At 44.3% G+C, this 20,859-nt stretch overlaps 1 protein-coding gene across 2 annotated transcripts in view; it reads right to left on the bottom strand.

Moving 5' to 3' along the window:
• Positions 1–20,859, bottom strand: part of Slc36a1 (solute carrier family 36 member 1) — a 105,641-nt gene that overhangs the window by 58,574 nt on the left and 26,208 nt on the right. Inside the window, exons 9-11 of one of the 2 annotated variants that reach the window (XM_026388309.2) lie at positions 15,027–15,193; positions 12,628–12,797; positions 833–5,251 (exon numbers count right to left, since the gene is read on the bottom strand). In XM_026388309.2, the coding sequence (XP_026244094.1) occupies positions 4,980–5,251; positions 12,628–12,797; positions 15,027–15,193 (609 nt within the window). In that variant the 3' untranslated portion in view covers positions 833–4,979. Of the gene's footprint in view, positions 1–832; positions 5,252–12,627; positions 12,798–15,026; positions 15,194–20,859 lie in introns of those variants that run through there. The other variant, XM_026388311.2, reaches the window with a different exon arrangement.

Raw genomic sequence — 20,859 nt, 5'->3', positions numbered from 1 at the left:
GATACACTGGCTGTGTATTCATATACGAGCAAAGGAAAGTCCTATTCCTATCCAATTCATTCTACTTTCTTTCCTATTTCCATCCCCCCTCCTTTCCCTTCATTCTCCTTTGTCTAATCCAGTGAATTTCTATTCTTCCTCTCCCTATCCTCCCTTGTTATGGATTAGCATCCAGATATCAGAGAGAAAAATTGGCCTTTGCTTTTTTGGGGAATTGGTTTATTTCACTTAGCATCGTAAGTATCCATCTTCTGTTTATTTACATGTAAATGCCATAATTTCATTCTTCTTTATGGCTGAGTAAATATTTCATTTGTGTATATATACCACATTTTCTTTTTTTTTTGTATTTATTTTTTATTTATCGGCGGACACAACATCTTTGTATGTGGTGCTAAGGATCAAACCCGGGCCGCCAGCATGCCAGGCGAGCGAGCTACCGCTGAGCCACATCCCCAGCCCACCACATTTTCTTTATCCATTCATATTAAGAATGATTTTTATTTAAAGGCAACTAATTATGATAGTAAATACATATATACAAAACACCTGCAGAGCAACACCTAGATTAGTGTTGTGTTGAATAACCAAGTTGACACATAGAACTGTCATGCCTGGTTATGTGGGATCATCTGACATGGCTCAGAGAGGTCTAAAATGTCTTAACTCAAGATTTGAAGAGAAACAGGGGGAGATTGGGGAGGGCAGGATTGTGTGACAGAAAAAAAAATAAATTTCATGGTCTCTTTTGTGGCAACCTCTCAGTTCCAAGGATGGTTCTGCTGTTGGTACTATTTTGCCATGGGAACTCTGGGAATAACTAGAGACATTTAAACTAAAATCCAGTGAAGAGAACTGAGTGACATTAAAAAAAAAAAAAGCATAAAGACAAAAATACAGACTGCAACCTCTCAAAAATAAAAAATACAATTTGTTTATTGAAAAGAAAAAGTTCAACACATAATCTATGTGCGCAATCCAAAACAAGATCTTTTACACATTCTGGCAAAATTCACATCTCTACACACACCACGGCGGAAAGACATCTCTGTAGGCACAGATGCAGTTCTGTCGTCCAGACGTTGTGTATGGTAGTTCTCTTATTCCTTGTGTTCATACGTCCATCAGCTTAGTTTACAACAGTCACCTGATTTCATTGTTCATCAAAAGAAAATTGCTTTCCCGGCATCACCTTGATTTACACCACAGAACACACCTAACAGCAGGTACCTTCCACTGTTTTGCACCTCCTGTCGTCTGATAGCTCTGTATCAGCACCATTTATGTCCTCTGGCCAGGAATGACTCAGTGGTTTGAAGGAAAAGGAAGTACCCTCAGAGGCAGAGGCTGAGGCTGCCCGAGCAGACAGCCAGCCGGACTAATTGTCTTTGAAGTATTGACCATGATTCTCAAAGCAACCCACATTGCATTATTTTCCTCTAATGGTCTCAGAGATTTGTAATGTACTTTGGAAAATTAAATTCTAAGGCTGACTTGAAGCCACCCTCGTGATCACCACATCCTGCCATCTCATACTGTTGGTCTCCTGTTGGACAAAGCAGTGCCTGATTCCCACCGGGGGAGACACTGAGATCTGCCATGCAAGAAAACCACAGGTGACAGAGCCCTTGCCAGGCACAGGGACTAGACACCACTGAAACAGACAGAAGGGAGATGCTTCACTTCTGAGAAAGGTGAGGATGTGTAGTGTTAGACACTGATGATACTGGAGGAGAGACAAGTTTGAGAAGCAGAAAGTAAGAGGGGAATAGGGAGACGAAATGATTTTTCTAATGATTGTTACTACTTGTCACACTGACATTATTACCTTTCCCAGGGATAGAGAGTGTGAGCAGCAGGCACCTGCCAACGGGTTTGGCTGGAGAGGTGAGACAGGAGAGGTGAGACAGGACAGGGTGGGTCTAAGCTAAGTCATGCCTCCAGGTCACACATCTGGCCAGGGCTTGTGCAGGGGAAGGGCTCCTAGCAGCTGGATAGCAGCATGACATAAATAATGCCACTTGTGAATGGTGATAACGCCTGGGCAGGGTGAACAGCCAATGCCAGGTTACACTGCTCCCACCAAGTGCCTGCATTTATGGGGAAGGACACTGCCCACCGGGAGCTGTAATCCTGTGCCCAACAGCAGCATTTTAGAGGATTCTGAGAAAGCTACCTGTGGGCTCCTGGAAATCTGGGGATGAACCAAAGAGACGGCAGTAGGAACAGAAACCCCACGGTTTGCTTTTGGTACGTCCAGCATGCAGCCTCACACTAGGGAAAACCACGGCTCTGTGATCAGTTTTCTACTTATCTGAGTGCACTCTCCTGAGGGGCACAGAGCACAGTGAACAGCTGGGAAGCCGGCTCATAGCCAGCATGGGAAGACACAGAAAGGGCTCTGACTCGGCAAGCACTGTGGGCAGCAGAGGAGCTTCCCAGCTGGTCCAGGGCTCCTTGCAGCACAGGAGGAAGGGCTTCCCCCAACCCACCACCTGGCTTTCCTCCTTGCCCATAAGCTATGCAACTGCACAGCTAGGAAGGCCCTGACTGGGTCCCCTTGCCTGGGTTTTCTGAAATAGCCATGCAGTCAGGTTGTCAAAGCAATAGGAGCACAAAAAAGAGATGAAGCAGGCCCAGGCCCAGGCCATGCCAAATGAGCTCCCATATCCCTACACACTAAGGCCAGCTCTCCTGCTCGCCACGTTCTCTGGGCCAGGGGCCTTGAATCAACCGCTCACATGTTGCTACGAGCTGGAGCCGGAGGACCTCAGTATCCTTTGGTCCTGCTCTCAGGTCCCAGCATCACAGTCCCAACTGCAGCAATGGCCTGGGCAGGGTTGCTTCTAGCAGCTCTGAGCATACAGAGGCCTCCAATGAGGAAGCTATGGGCAGGACACAAAGTCTGGCCCCTTCACTGGCATGTACCTGTCCACTAAAAGCAACGCTCAGGACAGCTACAGGAAGATGGGGGGTGGGGGGAGACTGACAGTTGGGCTGCCGGAGCCCAAGTTCGGGAACAGGAAGTGACAGTTTCTGAGCCCACTTTGGTAACTTCTAGAGACCTGAGACTTCAGAGGGCAGTGCCTCTGCTAATCCCGTCTGGGACCTTGGTCACATAAGCACCTGTTAGAGACGACCAAAGAGCAGCAAGGGTGGGTAAAAAGTGTCATTCTCCTAAGGGAGAACAAGTAAACAAAGGTGATGTCTTCCTAAGTCATCAGAAGGAAGGTTGGGACATGAGAGGGTCCACTCTTCCCATCGCCTTACTAAGAAGGTCAGACCTCATCAGCTCGGTTGGCTTTGGAACAGAAGAGAGAGAAAAATCTAGGCTGGGGGGCGGGGGGTCGCAGGTCTGATGGGCTTTGGTGAAACACAAAAGCAAATCCCTGATAAATTCTTGCTGTTTTCCCTTAACCTACTTTCAAACCAAATCATCTCTAGGTAAGCAAGGGCCTGGCAACAGGAATGCAGGAGACACAGAAGCTACTGTACACACACACACACAGTGGAAGAGCTGGGTAGTTAACAAATGCCCATCTGAAATACTTCACACACCAATAGGAAGGAAGTGGCAGCTCAGAGCAGGGTAACCCATCTCTCTCTGCCCTCCCAAGTTGCTCCCTCATCTGCAGGCTGACCTTGAGGCTGCTCAGGATGCCTGGGAAAGGACAAGGGCAACAGTTAGTGTTCATTGGTTCCTTTCAAGGTCCAGGGCACAGAGGCTGCTGGGGTGAGGCACTGCTTCTGCCCTCGCCGCCCCCCCCCCGTGATTATAAAAAACCCAAGCACCATGCATAGTGTCAGATCATCTGCCTAAATTCTACGAACTTCACAGCTGACTTTGTGCACACTGACCGCAGCCTTCCACCCATGGCGACAGAGTGGGTGTCTTCCCCAGAGGTTGGCAAGTGAGCACTGCCAGCTCTTTCTCTTGTCAGGGGATGAGATTAAAAGGGGGGCCAAGATGCACTACGCAACCACAGGATAAGCCTCCCTTGACCAAACCCTCCTCCACTTGGCCACGCATGCCTTGGGCCCAGAGCACGCCTGAGTATTTCCCTAACACTCTTGTGTTCAGCACGAGGCCAGGCTGACCAATGGGAGGAAAACCCGTGCCTCCCCACGGAGGCACACATGTAGGCGATCCTGCTTCAAACCCCTCGGGGTGCTCCGCCAAGGGTGTGCTGAGCACCTCAACAGACATTTTCCAGAGCAAGTTTCTTTTCAGCAGGAGGAGCTGACTCAAGAAACAATTGAAGAAGAAACAATTCCTCCTAAGGACCCCAGATCCGGAGTCAGACCTTAAAAACCCTCATCTTAAATAAAATATAGATACTGTCCATTTCCACAGCACTGCGTATCTTTTAAGAGTGAAAGCAATGAAGAATATAGTGTTGTGACCTGTGTGGAAGAACTCCGAGAAGGTGTGGCCAGAGAGGGAGAAGATTAAAAACTCTCCAGTATGGGGTCTGGCTTAGAAGCACTAGGTAGATCCAGACACCCCCTGGAGACTTGAATAGGTAGAATACTGAGGTACGATTTAGGGAAAGAGATTAGAAAGAGGCCTGGCTTTATAAAGAGGGGAGGCTCCCACTTTTTGAATCTGGGTCTGGCCTGGGACAGGAGGAAACAGCAGGTACGGGGGACTAAAATTGTTAAAGTGAGCTGTGCAACGGGGAGAATCTGGGTGAGGTTCTAAGGGCGAGGGCATGAGGAGGGGGAGAACAGAAAGTTCTGGGTTAAAATAGGTACAAATGAGCTGTCATAGAGCTGTCCCTAGTGCACCTCCCAGGTGTCTCCCTGCCCCGCCCCCACCCCCAGTCTTACCCAGGCCAGGGCACCCAGATGCCACATAGAAGGGTACCCAGACAGAGCCTGCATTTCCCAGAGGCTGACCACATCAAGGCTCTGGGGACAGGTACTGGGGGCACACACAGGGGTGGGGGTAGGCAGGTGCAGAGAAGGCACCCAGATCACTATACAGAGGCACTGGTGGAGTTGATGGAGATGGGAGCACTGCTTGGCTGGATCAGCTCATTAAGGGCCTGGTAAGTCCCCGCCACAAAGCCCACAAAACCCAGGATGCTGATAAGGGCGTCCTTGGCAATGGTGAGGGGGTTCATGCCCTCTGAGTAGTAGGTGGTGATCTCCAGCAACGGGGGGATGATGAGGGCCAGGGCGCTGCTGCTCACGGAGCCCACCAGGGAGATGACCAGGTCCAGGCGGGGGACGAGGATGGCCAAGATGCCTGTAGGGAGAGAGCACATGCCTGTTCACAACTGCTCAGGGTGGGGAGAGAGGCTCTCACTGATCAACCATGTCGCCAGCATTCTGTCCATGTTCTGGAATGGAGAGCGCTAAGAAAGCTTAGACACCACCCCATCCAAATCTCTCGTTCCAGAGATAAACAAGCGAAAGCTCACAGGTGTGGAACCCCCAGCGTCTCCTGGCTCAGCATACTTGCCTTCTCTGGGGTCTGGTTCTCCGTGTGCGCAGTGACAACATCATGGTGATGGCTCCACTTGACCCAGTGGGATAGAAACAGCACCAGGGCAGCAGTCAGGGGAACAGAGCCCAGGGAGTGGGTGGTAGGAGAACGTGGTTTGGAGCACAGGCTCTGGACTAAGAATGCTCCTAGCCAGCCCCCTCACTAGACAGCTCATTACTTTCTCTTTTCTCAACAGCTAAATAGGGACGGTAGAATGCGATCCCTGGTGTAAAAAAAGTCAGAGCACTAAAAGTGCATAATCGATGCTTATGTGTTTGCTAACTTCACCACCAGGCCCGGCTTATAATAAGTCATATGGTTCAGGGCAAAGAAGCTCCTAATTTGAGCCTCAATTTGTTTACAGATGAAATAAGGTGACTATTCTCATCCTGGATGACAGCGAAAGTCTCACATGACTCAGAAGTTTTAAGAGGCCATACATTCTAGTTTGGGCTCCTTGGAGTATTCTGGGATGCTTCCCCAGCACTCTGATAGCCGGGAAGCCCCGTGTGCAGCCCAAGAGGGCACAGCGCAGCAGCAGCATTCCCTTCCCATGGTTGTGCCACAAAGAGCAGCTCCCAGGCCACTGGTTTTATCCCAACAGAAGATGTGTGAGTGATTGCTCAAGTGCCAACCACATGAGTGTTTCCACTGACACACAAGCCCCTGTCATCAGGAGAAAGAACTCCTGGCAGGAGACAAGTGGAGACCTGCTCCCAAATCTGGGGAACCGACAGTCTCGCCCTATAACCTGGGTGGACGTCTGAACTTATGGTGGAGGAGGTAAGTGCAGCCAGACATATGCTGCACTTGGTGGAAACACTTAGAGGAAACAGGAACGGAAGCTTGTAGGGTCACAATCAGTTCTCAGTTGAACAGAGATCTATCTTCCTTCCACTTCATTATATGTCATAAGCAATCTCAGAACTGGTTCTTGCCTTCACTACAAAGTCTACGCAAGACAAGCATTCATAATATTATCCATAGAGATTTTAAAGAGGGCACACATTTCTCCTAAAGTTAGGGCTGCAGAGGGGAAGCCCTACTTCCTGTCTTAGCTGGACCACATGCCTCCTCCAGACCCTCAATAAAGCCCAACACTGGAGAAGATAAGGAGGTAGGGAGGTTGAAGAGTGAGCTTCTCAATAACAGGAAAAAGGAAGAGAAGCAATACTCAGCCCTGGGTTCCAGAGCAGGCTTGTGTTTTGCTACCAAGCAAAATGGCTTTCATTCCAGGATAGCAACCAACCACTTAGGGAAGATAGGGGGCAACTGAGACCCCTCCAGGCACTAAATATCTTCATTCTGTGAGTTAAACCTTCCTAGAAAGAGGAAATCAGGAGAGATCTCAGGAAGCAGCGGCCTGGGAACACCCCGCCTCCCCACTCTTCCCTATACTCCCCCAAAGTGTTTTCCCTACCCCGGCTACAGCCTAGCTGTGGCCTCCACGGAAAGAGGCACTGAGGAGAACCTAAAACTAGACCACGTGTGAGTCAAGAGACTGCGCTATTACACAACTGTGGCTTCAGACGCTAACAATGTGATCCTGCAACCGCTGAAGCTCCATGAGGCAAACGGCCAGGCTCAGAAAAGGAGCTGACTGGAGCCTGTGGCTTTGGACCACATTAGAAAGGGCTGACTCATACCCAAGGGAAGAGCAAAGCACTTCGAAGGATAAACTCGGAACTACAGAACGACTGGGACTCTCCCGGCTCCCGAGGCAGGAAGCTCTTGCTGCTGCTCTTAAGATCAATGTTCGGGTATGATTACACAAAGGATGTGACTGTACATCATGCACAATCAGAGAAATGAAAAGTCGTGCTCCTTTTGTGTACAAAAATTAAATAAAATGAAAAAAAAAACAATGTTTGGTGAAATCCACCAGATTAATTTTTACTACTTTTTAAAAATTAACTAAGTCATTATTTTATTAAGGTCAAGGGATTTGTCATCATTCTACAATCATGGAAATACTGATTATTCCCCCATATTTTTTATTGGTACATTATAATTATATATAAAGTGGGATTTGTTGTTATATATTTGTACATGCACATAGCATCACAATATAATTTGGTCAGTATTGTTACACATTGTTCTTTTAAATGTCTAGAAATATGCCTTCAAAATAGCAATAATCTTGAGCAGATATATAATTTAATTTAGTACACAAAAGCAAGAGAAACAGCTGGTTGCGGGGGTGCACGCCTATAATCCCAGTGACTTGGGAGGCTGAGGCAGGAGAAATGTGAGTTCAAAGCCAGCCTCAGCAAAAGTGAGGCTCTAAGCAACTCAGTGAAACCCTGTCTATACATAAAAACACAAAATAAGGCGGGGGATGTGGCTCAGTGGCCAAGTGATCCTGAATTCAGAATTCCTGGTACACTCCTCCCCCCCACCCCCCAAAAAAGGCAAGAGAAACTACCTATATGTCTAATACTAAAGTAATAGTTTAAATAGAAACTACCAAAAGAATGGAAAACTGAATCCCTTTCTCTCGCCATGCACAAAAGTTAACTCAAAATGGATCAAGGAGCTAGGGATCAAACCAGAAACTCTGCGTCTGATAGAAGAAAAAGTTGGCTCTAATCTCCATCTCATGGGGTCAGGCTCCAAATTCCTTAATAGGACACCTATAGCACAAGAGTTAAAATCAAGAATCAACAAATGGGACTTACTCAAACTAAAAAGTTTTTTCTCAGCAAGAGAAACAATAAGAGAGGTAAATAGGGAGCCTACATCCTGGGAACAAATTTTTACTCCTCACACTTCAGATAGAGCCCTAATATCCAGAGTATACAAAGAACTCAAAAAATTAATAAGAAAACAAATAACCCAATCAACAAATGGGCCAAGGACCTGAACAGACACTTCTCAGAGGATATACAATTAATCAACAAATACACGAAAAAATGTTCACCATCTCTAGCAATCAGAGACATGCAAATTAAAACCACTCTAAGATACCATCTCACTCCAGTAAGAATGGCAGCCATTACGAAGTCAAACAACAACAAGTGCTGGCGAGGATGTGGGGAAAAGGGTACACTTATACATTGCTGGTGGGACTGCAAATTGGTGCAGCCAATCTGGAAAGCAGTATGGAGACTCCTTGGAAAGCTGGGAATGGAATCACCATTTGACCCAGCTATTCCCCTTCTCGGACTATTCCCCAAAGACCTAAAAAGAGCATACTATAGGGATATAGCTACATCAATGTTCATAGCAGCATAATTCACAATAGCTAGACCGTGGAACCAACCTAGATGCCCTTCAATAGATGAATGGATTAAAAAAATGTGGCATTTATACACAATGGAATATTACTCAGCACTAAAAATAACAAAATCATGGCATTTGCAGGGAAATGGATGGCATTAGAGCAGATTATGCTAAGTGAAGCTAGCCAATCCCTGAAAAACAAATGCTGAATGTCCTCTTTGATATAAGGAGGGCAACTCAAAACAGAGCAGGGAGGAAGAGCATAAGAAGAAGATTACCATTAAACAGGGACAAGAGGTGGGAGGGAATGGGGGAGAGAAGGGAAACTGCATGGAAATGGAAGGAGACCCTCACTGTTATACAAAATTACATGTAAGAGGATGTGAGGGGAAAGGGAAAAAAAAAAACAAGAGAGAGAAATGGATTACAGTAGATGGGGTAGAGAGAGAAGATGGGAGGGGAGGGGAGGAGAGGGGGGATAGTAGGGGATAGGAAAGGCAGCAGAATACAGCAGACACTAGTATGGCAGTATGTATAAACATGGATGTGTAACCAATGTGACTGCAATCTGTACACGTGGTAAAAATGGGAGTTCACAACCCACTTGATTCAAATGTATGAAATATGGTATGTCAAGATCATTGTAATGTTTTCAGCAACCAATAAAAAAATTTAAAAAAATTTAAAAAGAATGGAATATATAGTAAAGTCATGAAAATATAAAGAGCATGCATATTCATGATATAATATTAAACAAAATGGGAAAAACCGTTATGTGTGCACTATGATTACAACTATTTTTACCATGTACCTGTGAGGGTTAAGACAAACCAGATAAAGTGCAAAATAAAAATCATTTTTGTTAAGCCAGTGGTATATTGAGAACTTTTTTCCCTTCAAATGGCTTTATATTAACTTTCATTTTTTAGAGCAATGTTTTTTTTTGTGGAAATTTAATTAAGTCAAGCATAAACTACTATAGAGAACCACAGAACTTGGAGTTGAGAGAGACCTCAGAGATCAGACCTCTTCCTATCTCACAGATGAGGAATCTGCGGCCTCCATGAGGGGCCCTGGGAGGTTCCCCACAGCTGCACAGCTCATTCAAGATGCCCTTCTTCACTGTAGCTGCAAGACGGTGAAGTGTGAAAGGCCAAAGACCTCGAGAAGCCACTCTGCACCTAGACACTATGTGCTTTGGAAGGTCTCCCTGCCTGGGATGTTTTGTGGCTGTGGGTCTCAGGCTGAGCAGGCTTCATAACTGATATCGTTTTATGTTATACATCTTCAATGGTAGGTTTCTGAAATTCTCATCCCTAACTGAAGTAAGATCTTTCACATGGCAAATGCCACTGAGATTTCAGACCAAGTATAGGATGCCTGAGGGATCCAAAGGAAGAATTTCTCCTTCACCTCCAGACTCCCAGGTGCTCTGGACATAAGGTGACCCGCTGAGTCTGCATTTCTGGCCTTGGAGTTCAACTTTCTCATCACATCCCCCCACCCCACAAGGATGAACAGTCATGACTACTTTTAACACTTACAGTTGGACCAAATTCCCCTCTGCCCAAAGGAAGAATTTCTCCTTCACCAGGACCCCTGGGAAAAGGAGGATGAGGTAAAGGAGGAAAAATTGGGAAAATTCTGGGAAACACCACAGATGGCAAGAAAATAAGCTGCCACTTAAAGGCCTGGTTATAATTGAAAACAATCAGTTACATCAAAGACCTAAGATCCTCTACCAGTCAGCCTGTGCCAGCAGATCTGAAAGAACTGAGAAGCAAGAACAAAAGGAGCTCTCATCAACGGGAAAGGCCTCTACCAATTCCCACAATTACTTCAAAGTCTCCAGGGAAGGTAAGAGAAGCCGGAGTGCTCTGGGCTCTGCTGGGCTGCCTGCTTTAAAAGGATGACAGTGCCCGGCTAATCACAGCAGATCACAGGAGGAGGGCAAAGAGGGCGGGCACTCCAAGATCAAATGCAGCCTGTGGCCTTTGAGCATTGTTCTGTGAAGGGGAGGGGAGCCACACAGAGCAGGGACAAGTAGAAGGAAAACCCAGGAGTCATGAGGACTGCAGGAGGCCTAGGAATCAGGACTCCTGCCTCCTGCAGGGTGCGGTGGAAACAAACCTGGTGGGGAGCCAGACCCAGGTTTGGGGAGGACAAGCCAGGCTTGAGAAGAAAGTGGGACAGTGTGTGTGTGTGTGGGGGGGGGGCGGGAATCTGGGCCAGTATCACCACCTGGCCCTCCAGGGCAGGGGGAAGGAGCTGCGTGGTCAGTTATAGCACATTTTACATAGACAGACCTACTTCTTCTACAGGAACCACTTTGAAAAAAGGCAAGTGATTTCAACTATTCCCATCTTTTTTTCCCAACACCCTTTATATTTAAGAATCAGGCCTTCAGAGCTGATATTAGAAGTTTCTGCATACATGGAATGTGTCTCCTCAACATCTGAAGCTCCTCCATCCATGGGAAAAAAACCCTATACATCTAAATCAAAGCACAAGAGCTGCTGGCAGAAGCCAGGATTGAAACCCACATGCAAGCTGACTATCTTACCATCACCCGTTTGCGCAACAGCTGGAAAAGCAAGACACATCAGTGGCTCTGTGCCCTGGAGTAGCTGTTCCCAGACACTGCTCTGGGAGATGTCCTGGAGTCTGCCAGATAAGAGGCAGAGCAGAAGCCAGGTTCCTGAATGCTCTGTAGGGCTGGCGAGTCCAAGTTATCCACCCTCTGCCCTGCTCCTACCTAGACCTACTCTGCAAGAAATCCTAAGGAGAGCTGCCCATGATTAAATCAGAAGATCAGGCAAAGGCCTTCACCTTCTTAGTCCTAGAGAGTTCTTTCCACACAGAGATTTAGGATGCTAGGCTTCCACCCTCTGTCTTTGAAGTCCAACAATGGCAGGGTCTGCAGGTGGCCCGAAGAATTCATTATGGGATACATATAAATCCAGTCTTCACATCTGCATGGGTAGATGAACGGAATAGATAGCCTCTTGCTTGGCTTTCCCTTGGTAATAGACCACCAATCAAGTCAAATGCTAGACAACATTCACGTCTTTCATCTCTAAAACATTCAACTATGGCACCTAAAACATCATACAGACCTATCCTTATTTCAAAGACAAAGAACCCGACTGAATAATTTAAGAGAATTCCCAATATAATATACAAAAATGTTCTTGTCCCAATAAAACAAGAAAAAAAGCCATATATAGCCAAAAAAGATAAATTAATGCTTTAAGCATTTTAATTTAGAAAACAATGGCAAATCTCCTAGAAATTTAAGTTAGATATTATGGACCAATTTGTTCAGGGGTTCCATAGCCTATCAATTCACAGAAGTTACAAAAAAATTTTTTTATTGTTTTAAATTTATTCAGTTTTCAACTAACAGCAAATAAGGGGATATCATCTTTAAATCATACCCCTTATCACAGGGGAAGGGGAATAAAACAACTAAATTAATGGATACACATTGTCTAAGAAACTGACACTCAAAAATGCCCAGAATTGTATAATCCCAGCTCAGAACGAACAACTATGAGAAAAAATAAGCATGCACCTTCTGTGTAGATGAGAAACTCATCATGGATGTGGGCCAAGTGGCCGTCTCTTGGATATTTACCCTAGTTTATGTGGAAGAGTGATGACATGTCTTTACAGAGTTACTACCGTCCCTGCAGCATTTCATTCCACATCTGTAAACAACTGTCCTCATTCCAGAGTCCTTGAGAGCACACACTAAGACCACCCCCCTCACCATCTGGATGTGCCCCGACTCCGAGTGAGGTGTGTGCCGGGTATTCTGCCCACGGTTCAGGTGGCCTCACGACAATACACACACCCTCTTCCCCCATGTAACCCTCTGGGAAAAACAAGCAGTTATCTTTCCTTCTACTCACACGTCAGGCAGACCATCACCGTGCGCACGAACAGGTCCACCACCAACTCGCAGTGCTCAGGCGCTCGGGACACAAAGAAGGGGATGATGATCTCAGCCGGAACGTAGAACTGGAGCGCGTAGGTGAAGAAGATGCCAATGGAGTAGAGCAGCTTAACAGACTGGTACAACCTGCAGAGGGAGCGGCGTACCTTCAGAAGCCTGCTCAGCACGCCTAGACATCATCAGAGGGATGACAAAAGAGTCCCACGGCAACCTGGGGACACCTGTTCAGGACACACACACACACACACACACACACACACACACACACACACGTCCTTTAGGCCCAGCAATTTCACACCTAGGGATTTATCTCACAAAGGCACTTGTAACGTGTGCACAAAAGGTGCATTCAAAATATGGCACAGCAATGTTATTTAAGAATGAAAAAACTGAAAACGACTGAATGTTAATCATTGAAGAACTGGTTAAATAACTTGGCCCCATGAAGCATTTAAAAAGTATAAGGCAGTGCTCCAGGTGCTGATGCGGAACTATCTCCACTGTGTGCTACTGAGGGAGAACAACTTGATGCAGTCCGGTGTCTACCAAGCGCTATAATTTGTTCCAGAAAAAGAAAAGGAGAACCCCACCAAGAGCCACACCCTGGGACATTCTCAGGGACACTAAACACCTGGAAGAAAACACAAGAGGGTGGAGTATGGCTGTCGCTGAAATTATAGCACCGGCTTCTAGGGATGGGGGTGGTAAAACTTAACATTCTTTATATACATTTTGCACATTTGTAACCTTCACCATGCAGACAGACAGACATATATCCTTCCAGAAATAAAAATGACTTAAAATATAATAAGCCTATTTATATCCTTCCCACCCAGTTCAGTGCTCCCTAGAATCAAATAGTGACCATACAGGGATCTACAGGCAGGCGCAGAATCGTTTCCACCCCACCCTGGCTACCTTTCTACCATGTCTTTACAAGCAGCTGCCTGCGGAGACCATTAACTCACCATGGGATATCCCCCAACTTAAAACCCCAGGGCCCTATCATGCAGGGTAGAAGAAAGTGCTTATGGCTCTGTTTCAATCATTCAAGGGAAGGGCGCTCTGCCCTGAGCAAAGCTCCACTTTCAACAATACTGTCAGGTGTTAAGCAGGGACAGGCATTTGGCCTCCCCTGTTGGGGATCTAGCTAAATGTGCTCATAAATTATGTGTTGGACTGAACACCTAGATGACGTTCTATGCTATGAGTGGGAGAACCCCTGGGGAGAGACTGAATTTAGAAAAAGTCTCACTTGCTCCAGGGTAATACAATTTCTTAGAAAAATCAGCTGGTGGCTCTATAGCTAAACTCAAAGCAGCATGAAAGCCCCCAGAGACGCAAAGTCTGGAGTCAGGAGAGTCCCATGCAGGGAAAGCTACATGCATCAACCCAGGGTGGGTGGAGAGATGACAGCAGCTGGGTTTGGGTGTCAAAGGGAAAATGAACACTGACAGGTGTTCCCAGAGGTTTCAGGTGATCTGGCTGCTTCTGCTGATCCTGATCTTCTTGTTTCCCAGGGAAAGGTGACATGGTTACGTCAAGCTACCACCTGACTCTTCTCTATTGAAAGCACAGGCACATTGGAAATTTAAAAGAGGAATAGAAAAAGAAAGACTTTCTGAAAACAATGGCCCATTGCCCAGCTACTATTCGGCTAGCTGTGTAACATACTTAATCCTCAGACTTCTACTGATCAGGGCATCCTGTGTTACATGCTAATGCTACTGAGCAGATATTTTCTCCATCTGTTCTTGTCCAAAGTCTTACCAATCAGAGTTGCAATATGCACACAGAGGCAGATCAGGCAGGCTGGACTGAAAGGTTAGTTTTATTCCTTGGGGCCCTAACAAGCTTCTCAGAGTCTACAAGCAGCTGTTTTCCATAACAAGATTTTCATCTTCCAAACAGAATTACTGCTCAGCACACACGCTGTGACATCTAAGCATTTAAATATGTCTCAGTGTTTTTCTACAATACATCCACTAATGAAAGATGAAAAGTCTCCAGGAAACCAGGGTCCATAGCAAGATTCTCCCACATGGAGGCATGGCAGAAGCCAGTAGTGAAACAGACTGGCCCTCCTCTTTTGCTTAAGGTAAACAGGATGGAGGCTTGGTCCTTCTAGGTTCAGGATTTCCTAGGAGAAATGACTTGTCAATCAGCTGATCAACACATGGATTTGTATAAGTCTCCATAGGAATGACTCACCCAAATAATCATGCATTCAGCTCAGCCAAGGAGCGATGTATTCAACCAAGACTGATTTAAGAGATAAGAGGAAAAACACACCTTCTGATCCACTAATTTTATAAAACATCTTGTGCTTCCAGGTTTCCATCCCCTGCCACATACCAGCAGTTGGGCAGGTTGAGGGTGATGCTGCCTTGGATATCAGCTCCAAATTGCAGGTACCCGAGGCATCCCAGGGTGATGTAGAGGCCGGTGACGATGCCCATCCCCAAGTATAGGATGAGTGGAAATTTCTGAGGATCCTTCATTTTGTTTTCAAGAGGCAGCACCTATGAGACAATAGTAAGAGAAGAGAGAAAGCACAGGAAAAAGTAAAATTAACAACCAACAAAAATATTATCATCAGAAAAAAGGAAGTTCTTTGTCCCCAGAATTCCCTAAAAGCCCAACTATCCTTTACTAGACAGACAACTCAACCAAAGTGATTTCTTCGTAAGTTACACTCTTTGGACTACAAGAGGCTCCATCGTCTTCATAGAAGTCCTGAGAGGTAAAGGTGGGTAGGAAAAGAACCAGGCCAGCTCTGTTGTCCTGCAGCAGGACCCCTCAGGCAGGGAGGACCATTCCCCTGAGTGCAAGTGTGGTCCCCAGCAGCCCCCCTTACCTGACTGACATCACAGCTTCTTGCTAACCTGTCTCAAAAGGTGAATCACAGGTCAAAGAAAATGGCCAGGGTAGTTCTCAGCAACAAATTCCCTACCTCAACAGGGGCAGGGACAGTGGTGACAACTTAAGCCTCCAAGTTAAAGGAGCTGAGATGTTGGACACAGCTTGACCAACAGAGGATCTTGAGACTTGGGTACTTATCTGGGCCCAGTTTCCAGGTTCCTGTTTCAAACCATTGATGCTCGCTGCCTCCTTGGTCCCATCAGGGTATGTTCTTTAACCCTGGGAGAAGCAAAGGCTCCTTAGGAGGGAGACCTCATTTAGGAACTGAGGGGATGGAGGGTAGCAGGTACGATGTGACATCTTCACAACCTGCTACCAACTAGGTCTGGCGCCATGATGGGGAAAATCAGTGTGGGCAATGACCAACTGCCCCACGAGCTACCTCTGACCTTGTCACGATGCTCATTTTCCTGCAGTGCCCGTGGCCATGAGGCATAATAAGTCTGTGCTGTCTACACCTGACACCACTGCTCAGGCCCCATGCTGCAGCTCTGCACCCTTCTGGCCTTGGCATCCCCATGGCCAGCTGCAGCATCTCAAGCCCCAGCTAATCCACATCCAATTTGAAACAGCTTCCCAACTTGTGTGTTATTTTCCTTCATGCCAGAGTACCAAGAGCCTCTGGGCAGGGAACCATCAGGCCTGGGACAGTCATTAAACATACTGAACACACAGGTGCTTTACTTGCCACCCTGAGCAACCCTTCAATCCAGGACAAAGAGCCCAAATAGCAGTGTTAGCTCTCCAACAATGGAAAATACAAAGTAATCTTGAAGTGTGGGATAATGATGTCTCCAGAGTGATTCTGTAACCAAGCTGTGGCTAATGATATGAAGCAAAGAACAGTCTCTACACTGTGCTGCTAGGAAAACTGATTAAAATTTGGTAGCACATTCCTTAAGAACCCACTGACCCTGGGCATCTTTCCATATGCTCTCAAACTCTCCTTTCAAGTCCTGAGTTCTTGGGGCCACTTTTACACTGCTAAAATATGGGCCCACTCGGGGCTCTGAGCAGCAGCTGGAAAGCATTCATGTTCCTGAATCAAGGTGAGAAAGTCCTCCGGGGCCCCAGGAAAGAGCAACAGGGGAAGGTTTAAAACTTTAGGACAATTGTGTTTTACACACAGTCACTCACAGTCTCCCCCTGGGTCAGATCCTTAAATACATTCCATCAAAACTGCTGGGGTGAGTCCTCAGTATTTTGACTTAAAAAAAATGGCTTCTCTATATTTTTTTTTAAAGTGAATAAGTGAAAGGGATATCAAATTGGAGGGAAAGGAATGCTAGAAAGGGGAAGTGTCTTCTCATTTTTGATGCCTTGGTCAGTAGAGCTCATAAGTTAACTTCAGAGAGGAATCCTGGGCCTTTATTATGAAAAATACAAATAAATATCAAATTAGGTACAGCTGAGTGACAGATCGACTTTAGGTAAAGAAATCTGGTAAAACCATAGCAATGACAGGAGGAGGTGGGCCATGAGTGAAGACTACTTACTCATTTGCACATAGAAAATACACTGCACCAATGTGCCTGGGCAGGTGACTTATTCATAGATTTATTGATTCAATATTGTTGGTACAATAAAAATTTATTGAATGGTTATTATCATGTCAGGGACTATACAAAGCACTGAAAACATATCTCATTAAAATTTCTTAGTGCATATTAATTATTTAGGGTCTCAACTATTTGGACATGCATATGACATAATTTGACCAATTCCACTCCCCAGTACCTCCCCTGGTCCACCCCTCCTTCCTCATGATCCCCTTTCTCTTCCTAAGAGTTTCCCCTCTATCTTCGTGAGACCCTTTGTTCCCTTTTTTCTCTCTAGCTTCCCCATGACAGAAAACACACAACACTTGTATTTTTGAGTCTGGATTATTCCACTTGAAATAATGCTATCAAGTTCCATTGATTTTCCTGAAAATGATATGATTTCATCCTTTATGGACGAATACAACTTCTTTATCCATCCATCTGGATGGTTCCACAACTTGGCTATTGTGAATTGTGCTGCTATAAACATGAGATGCCATGTGAACTTTAAAGTACTGTCTTTATCTTTCGGATAGATACCGAGGATTGGTAGAGCTGAATCATAAAGTTCTTTAGTTTTTTTGAAAACCCTGATACTGATTTCCACAGTGGCCATACTGATTTACATCCACATGGACAGGGTGTAAGTGTTCCCTTCTCCCTGCTTCCCTGTCAGCATTTATTGTCATTTGTGTTTTTGATGGTTGCCATTCTTACTGGAGTAAAACAGAATCACAGTGCAGTTATTTTTCCTTTCCATTTTTATCAGTGCATTATAATTGTACATAACGATGAGATTTATTATTACATATTTGTATATGCACACAGTATAACAATACACTTGGGCCAATATCACTCCTCAAAACTCCCCTGCCCCCAGTCCTTCTACTGATCTTCCTTTGATTTTCATGAGATCATCACCCCCGCCCCACCCCCACCACCACCACTTTTCTTTTCCTTTTCCCTCCCTGGCTTCCACATGTGAAAGAAAGCATTTGGCACGTGACCTTCTGAGTTCGGCTTATTTCACTCAACATATGGTCTCTACTTCCATCCATTTTCCTGAAAATGACATAATTTCATCTTTCTTCATGGCTGAATTGTGTTCATATACCACACTTTCTTTATCATTCATCTGTTGATGTACACCTTGCCTGATTCCATGGTTAAATTACTATGAATTGTGCTGCTATACAGATGGGTACGCATGGATTACTGTAGTGTGATGACTTTATTTCTTCAGTATAAACACCAAGGAGTGGTATAGCTGGGTCATATGGTGATTCCAAGCCTTGTCTCTTGAGGAACCTCCATACTGATTTCCATAGTGGTTGTACTAACTTACAATCTCACCAACAGAATAAAAGTGTTCCTTTTTCTTGACATCCTCTCCAGCATTTATTATTATTTGTATTCTTGATGACTACCATTCTGATTGGTGTGAAATCTCAGTATAGTTTTGATTTACACTTCTCTAACTGCTAACGAAGTCTAATTGCTAAAAAAGTTGAACTTTTTAAAATATATTTGTTGACCATTTGCATTTCTTCTTTTGAAAGTGTGTTTAGTTCATTTGTCCATTAATTGAGGGTTTCTTTCTTTTTTTTTTTTTTGGTGTTAAGTCTATTGAATTCTTTATATTTTCTAGATATTAATCCTCTGTCAGAAGAGTAGGTAGCAAAAATTTTCTCCCATCCTATAGGTTCTCTTTTCTTTTTTTTAACATTTATTTTTTTATTATTAGTTGTTCAAAACATTACAAAGCTCTTGACATATCATATTTCATACATTTGATTCAAGCAGATTATGAACTCCCATTTTTACCCCATATACATATTGCAGATTCACATCGGTTGGTTACACATCCACTTTTTTACATACTGCCATACTAGTGTCTGTTGTATTCTGCTGCCCTTCCTATCCTCTACTATCCCCCTTCCCCTCCCTTCCCCTCCCCTCCCCTCCCATCTTCTCTCTCTACACCATCTACTGTAACTCATTTCTCTCTCTTGTTTTTTTCCCCTCACTTCCTCTTATATGTAATTTTGTATAACAATGAGGGTCTCCTTCCTTTACCATGCAATTTCCCTTCTCTCTCTCTTTCTCTCCCCCCTCTTGACCCTGTTTAATGTTAATCTTCTTCTCATGCTCTTCCTCCCTATTCTGTTCTTAGTTGCTCTCCTTATATCAAAGATGACATTTGGCATTTGTTTTTTAGGGACTGGCTAGCTTCACTTAGCATAATCTGCTCTAGTGCCATCCATTTCCCTGCAAATTCCATGATTTTGTCATTTTTTAGGTTCTCTTTTCACATTGCTAATTGTTTCCTTTGATGTGCAGAAGCTTTTTAATTTGATGCCATCCCATTTATTAACTCTTGACCTTTAGGTAGGGGTCCAACTGAAAAAGTCATTGTCTGTGCCTATAATGCTGTAGTGTTTACCCTAGGTTTTCTTCTAGGAGTTGCATAGTTTCTGGTCTAATTCCTATGTCCTTGATCCATTTTGAGTTGAATTTTATGCAGGATGAGAGATAAGGGTGTAGATTCATTCTCTCATGTCTCTGTGTCTTCTATTCTGTACCACTGGTCTATGTGTCTGTTTTTCAGTCAGTACCATGCAGTTTTTGTTACCATAGTTCTGTATTATGATTTGAAGTCGGGTATTATGATGCCTCAGTATTGCTGTTTTGGTTTAGAATTCTTACAATTCTTTTTTTCTTCCAAATATATTTTAGGACTGTTTTTTTTTCTAGTTCTGTGAAGAATGTCACTCACATTTTTATGATGATTGCATGGAATCTGTATATTGCTTTTGGTAGTATGGCCATTTCAACAATATTAATTATACCTGTCCATGAACATGGGAGATCTTTCCATCTTCTGAGGTCTTCAGTTTCCCTCTTGAATGTTCTATGATTTTCATTGCAGAGGTCTTTCAACTCCTTAGTTAGATTTATTGTTTTCTTGATTTCTTTCTCTGCAGATTCATTTGTGGTATAAGCTATTGATTTTTATATGTTGATTTTGTAACATTCTACTTTGCAAAATTCATTAGTTCTAGAAGTCTTTTGGTGGAGGTTTTGAATCTTCTACGTATAGGATTATATGATCTACAAACAATGATAATTTGACTTCTTCTCTTTCTATTTTTATCCCTTTTATTTCCTCCTCTTGCCTAATTGTTCTGGCTAGAATTTCTAGCATTATATTAAATAGGAGTGGTGAGAGTTAATATCTTTGTCTTGTTCCAGATTTCAAAGGAAATGCTTTCAGTTTTTCCTGATTTACTATGAGGTTGGCTTTGGTTTTTTTCAGATATAGCCTTTATGATGTTGAGGTAGGTTCTTTTATCCCTAGTTTCATCAGTGTTTTTATCATGAATGAGAGCTGAATTTTGTCCAGGGTTGTCTCTGCATCTATTGAGATGTATAAATGATTTTTGTCCTTAATTCTACTTATGTGATGAATAACACTTATTGATTTGCATATGTAAAGCCATTCTTGCATCTCTAGGGTAAAATTGGTCATGATGTACAATCTGCTTAATATGTTGTTGAAAATGATTTGTTAATATTTTAAGTATTTTTGCATCTAAGTTCACCAAGGATATGGTTTTCTTTCCTTGATGTGTCCCTATCTGGTTTGGGTATGAGTATAATATTGGTGTCACAGAATGAATTTGGAAGTATTCCATCCATATTTATTTCATGAAATAATTTTAACA

Source organism: Urocitellus parryii, chromosome 1 (assembly GCF_045843805.1).
Source record: "Urocitellus parryii isolate mUroPar1 chromosome 1, mUroPar1.hap1, whole genome shotgun sequence".
NCBI classification, from domain to species: domain Eukaryota; kingdom Metazoa; phylum Chordata; class Mammalia; order Rodentia; family Sciuridae; genus Urocitellus; species Urocitellus parryii.
The sequence above is the reverse complement of the archived record's forward strand: the minus strand, read 5'-3'. Positions and strand labels throughout refer to the sequence as shown.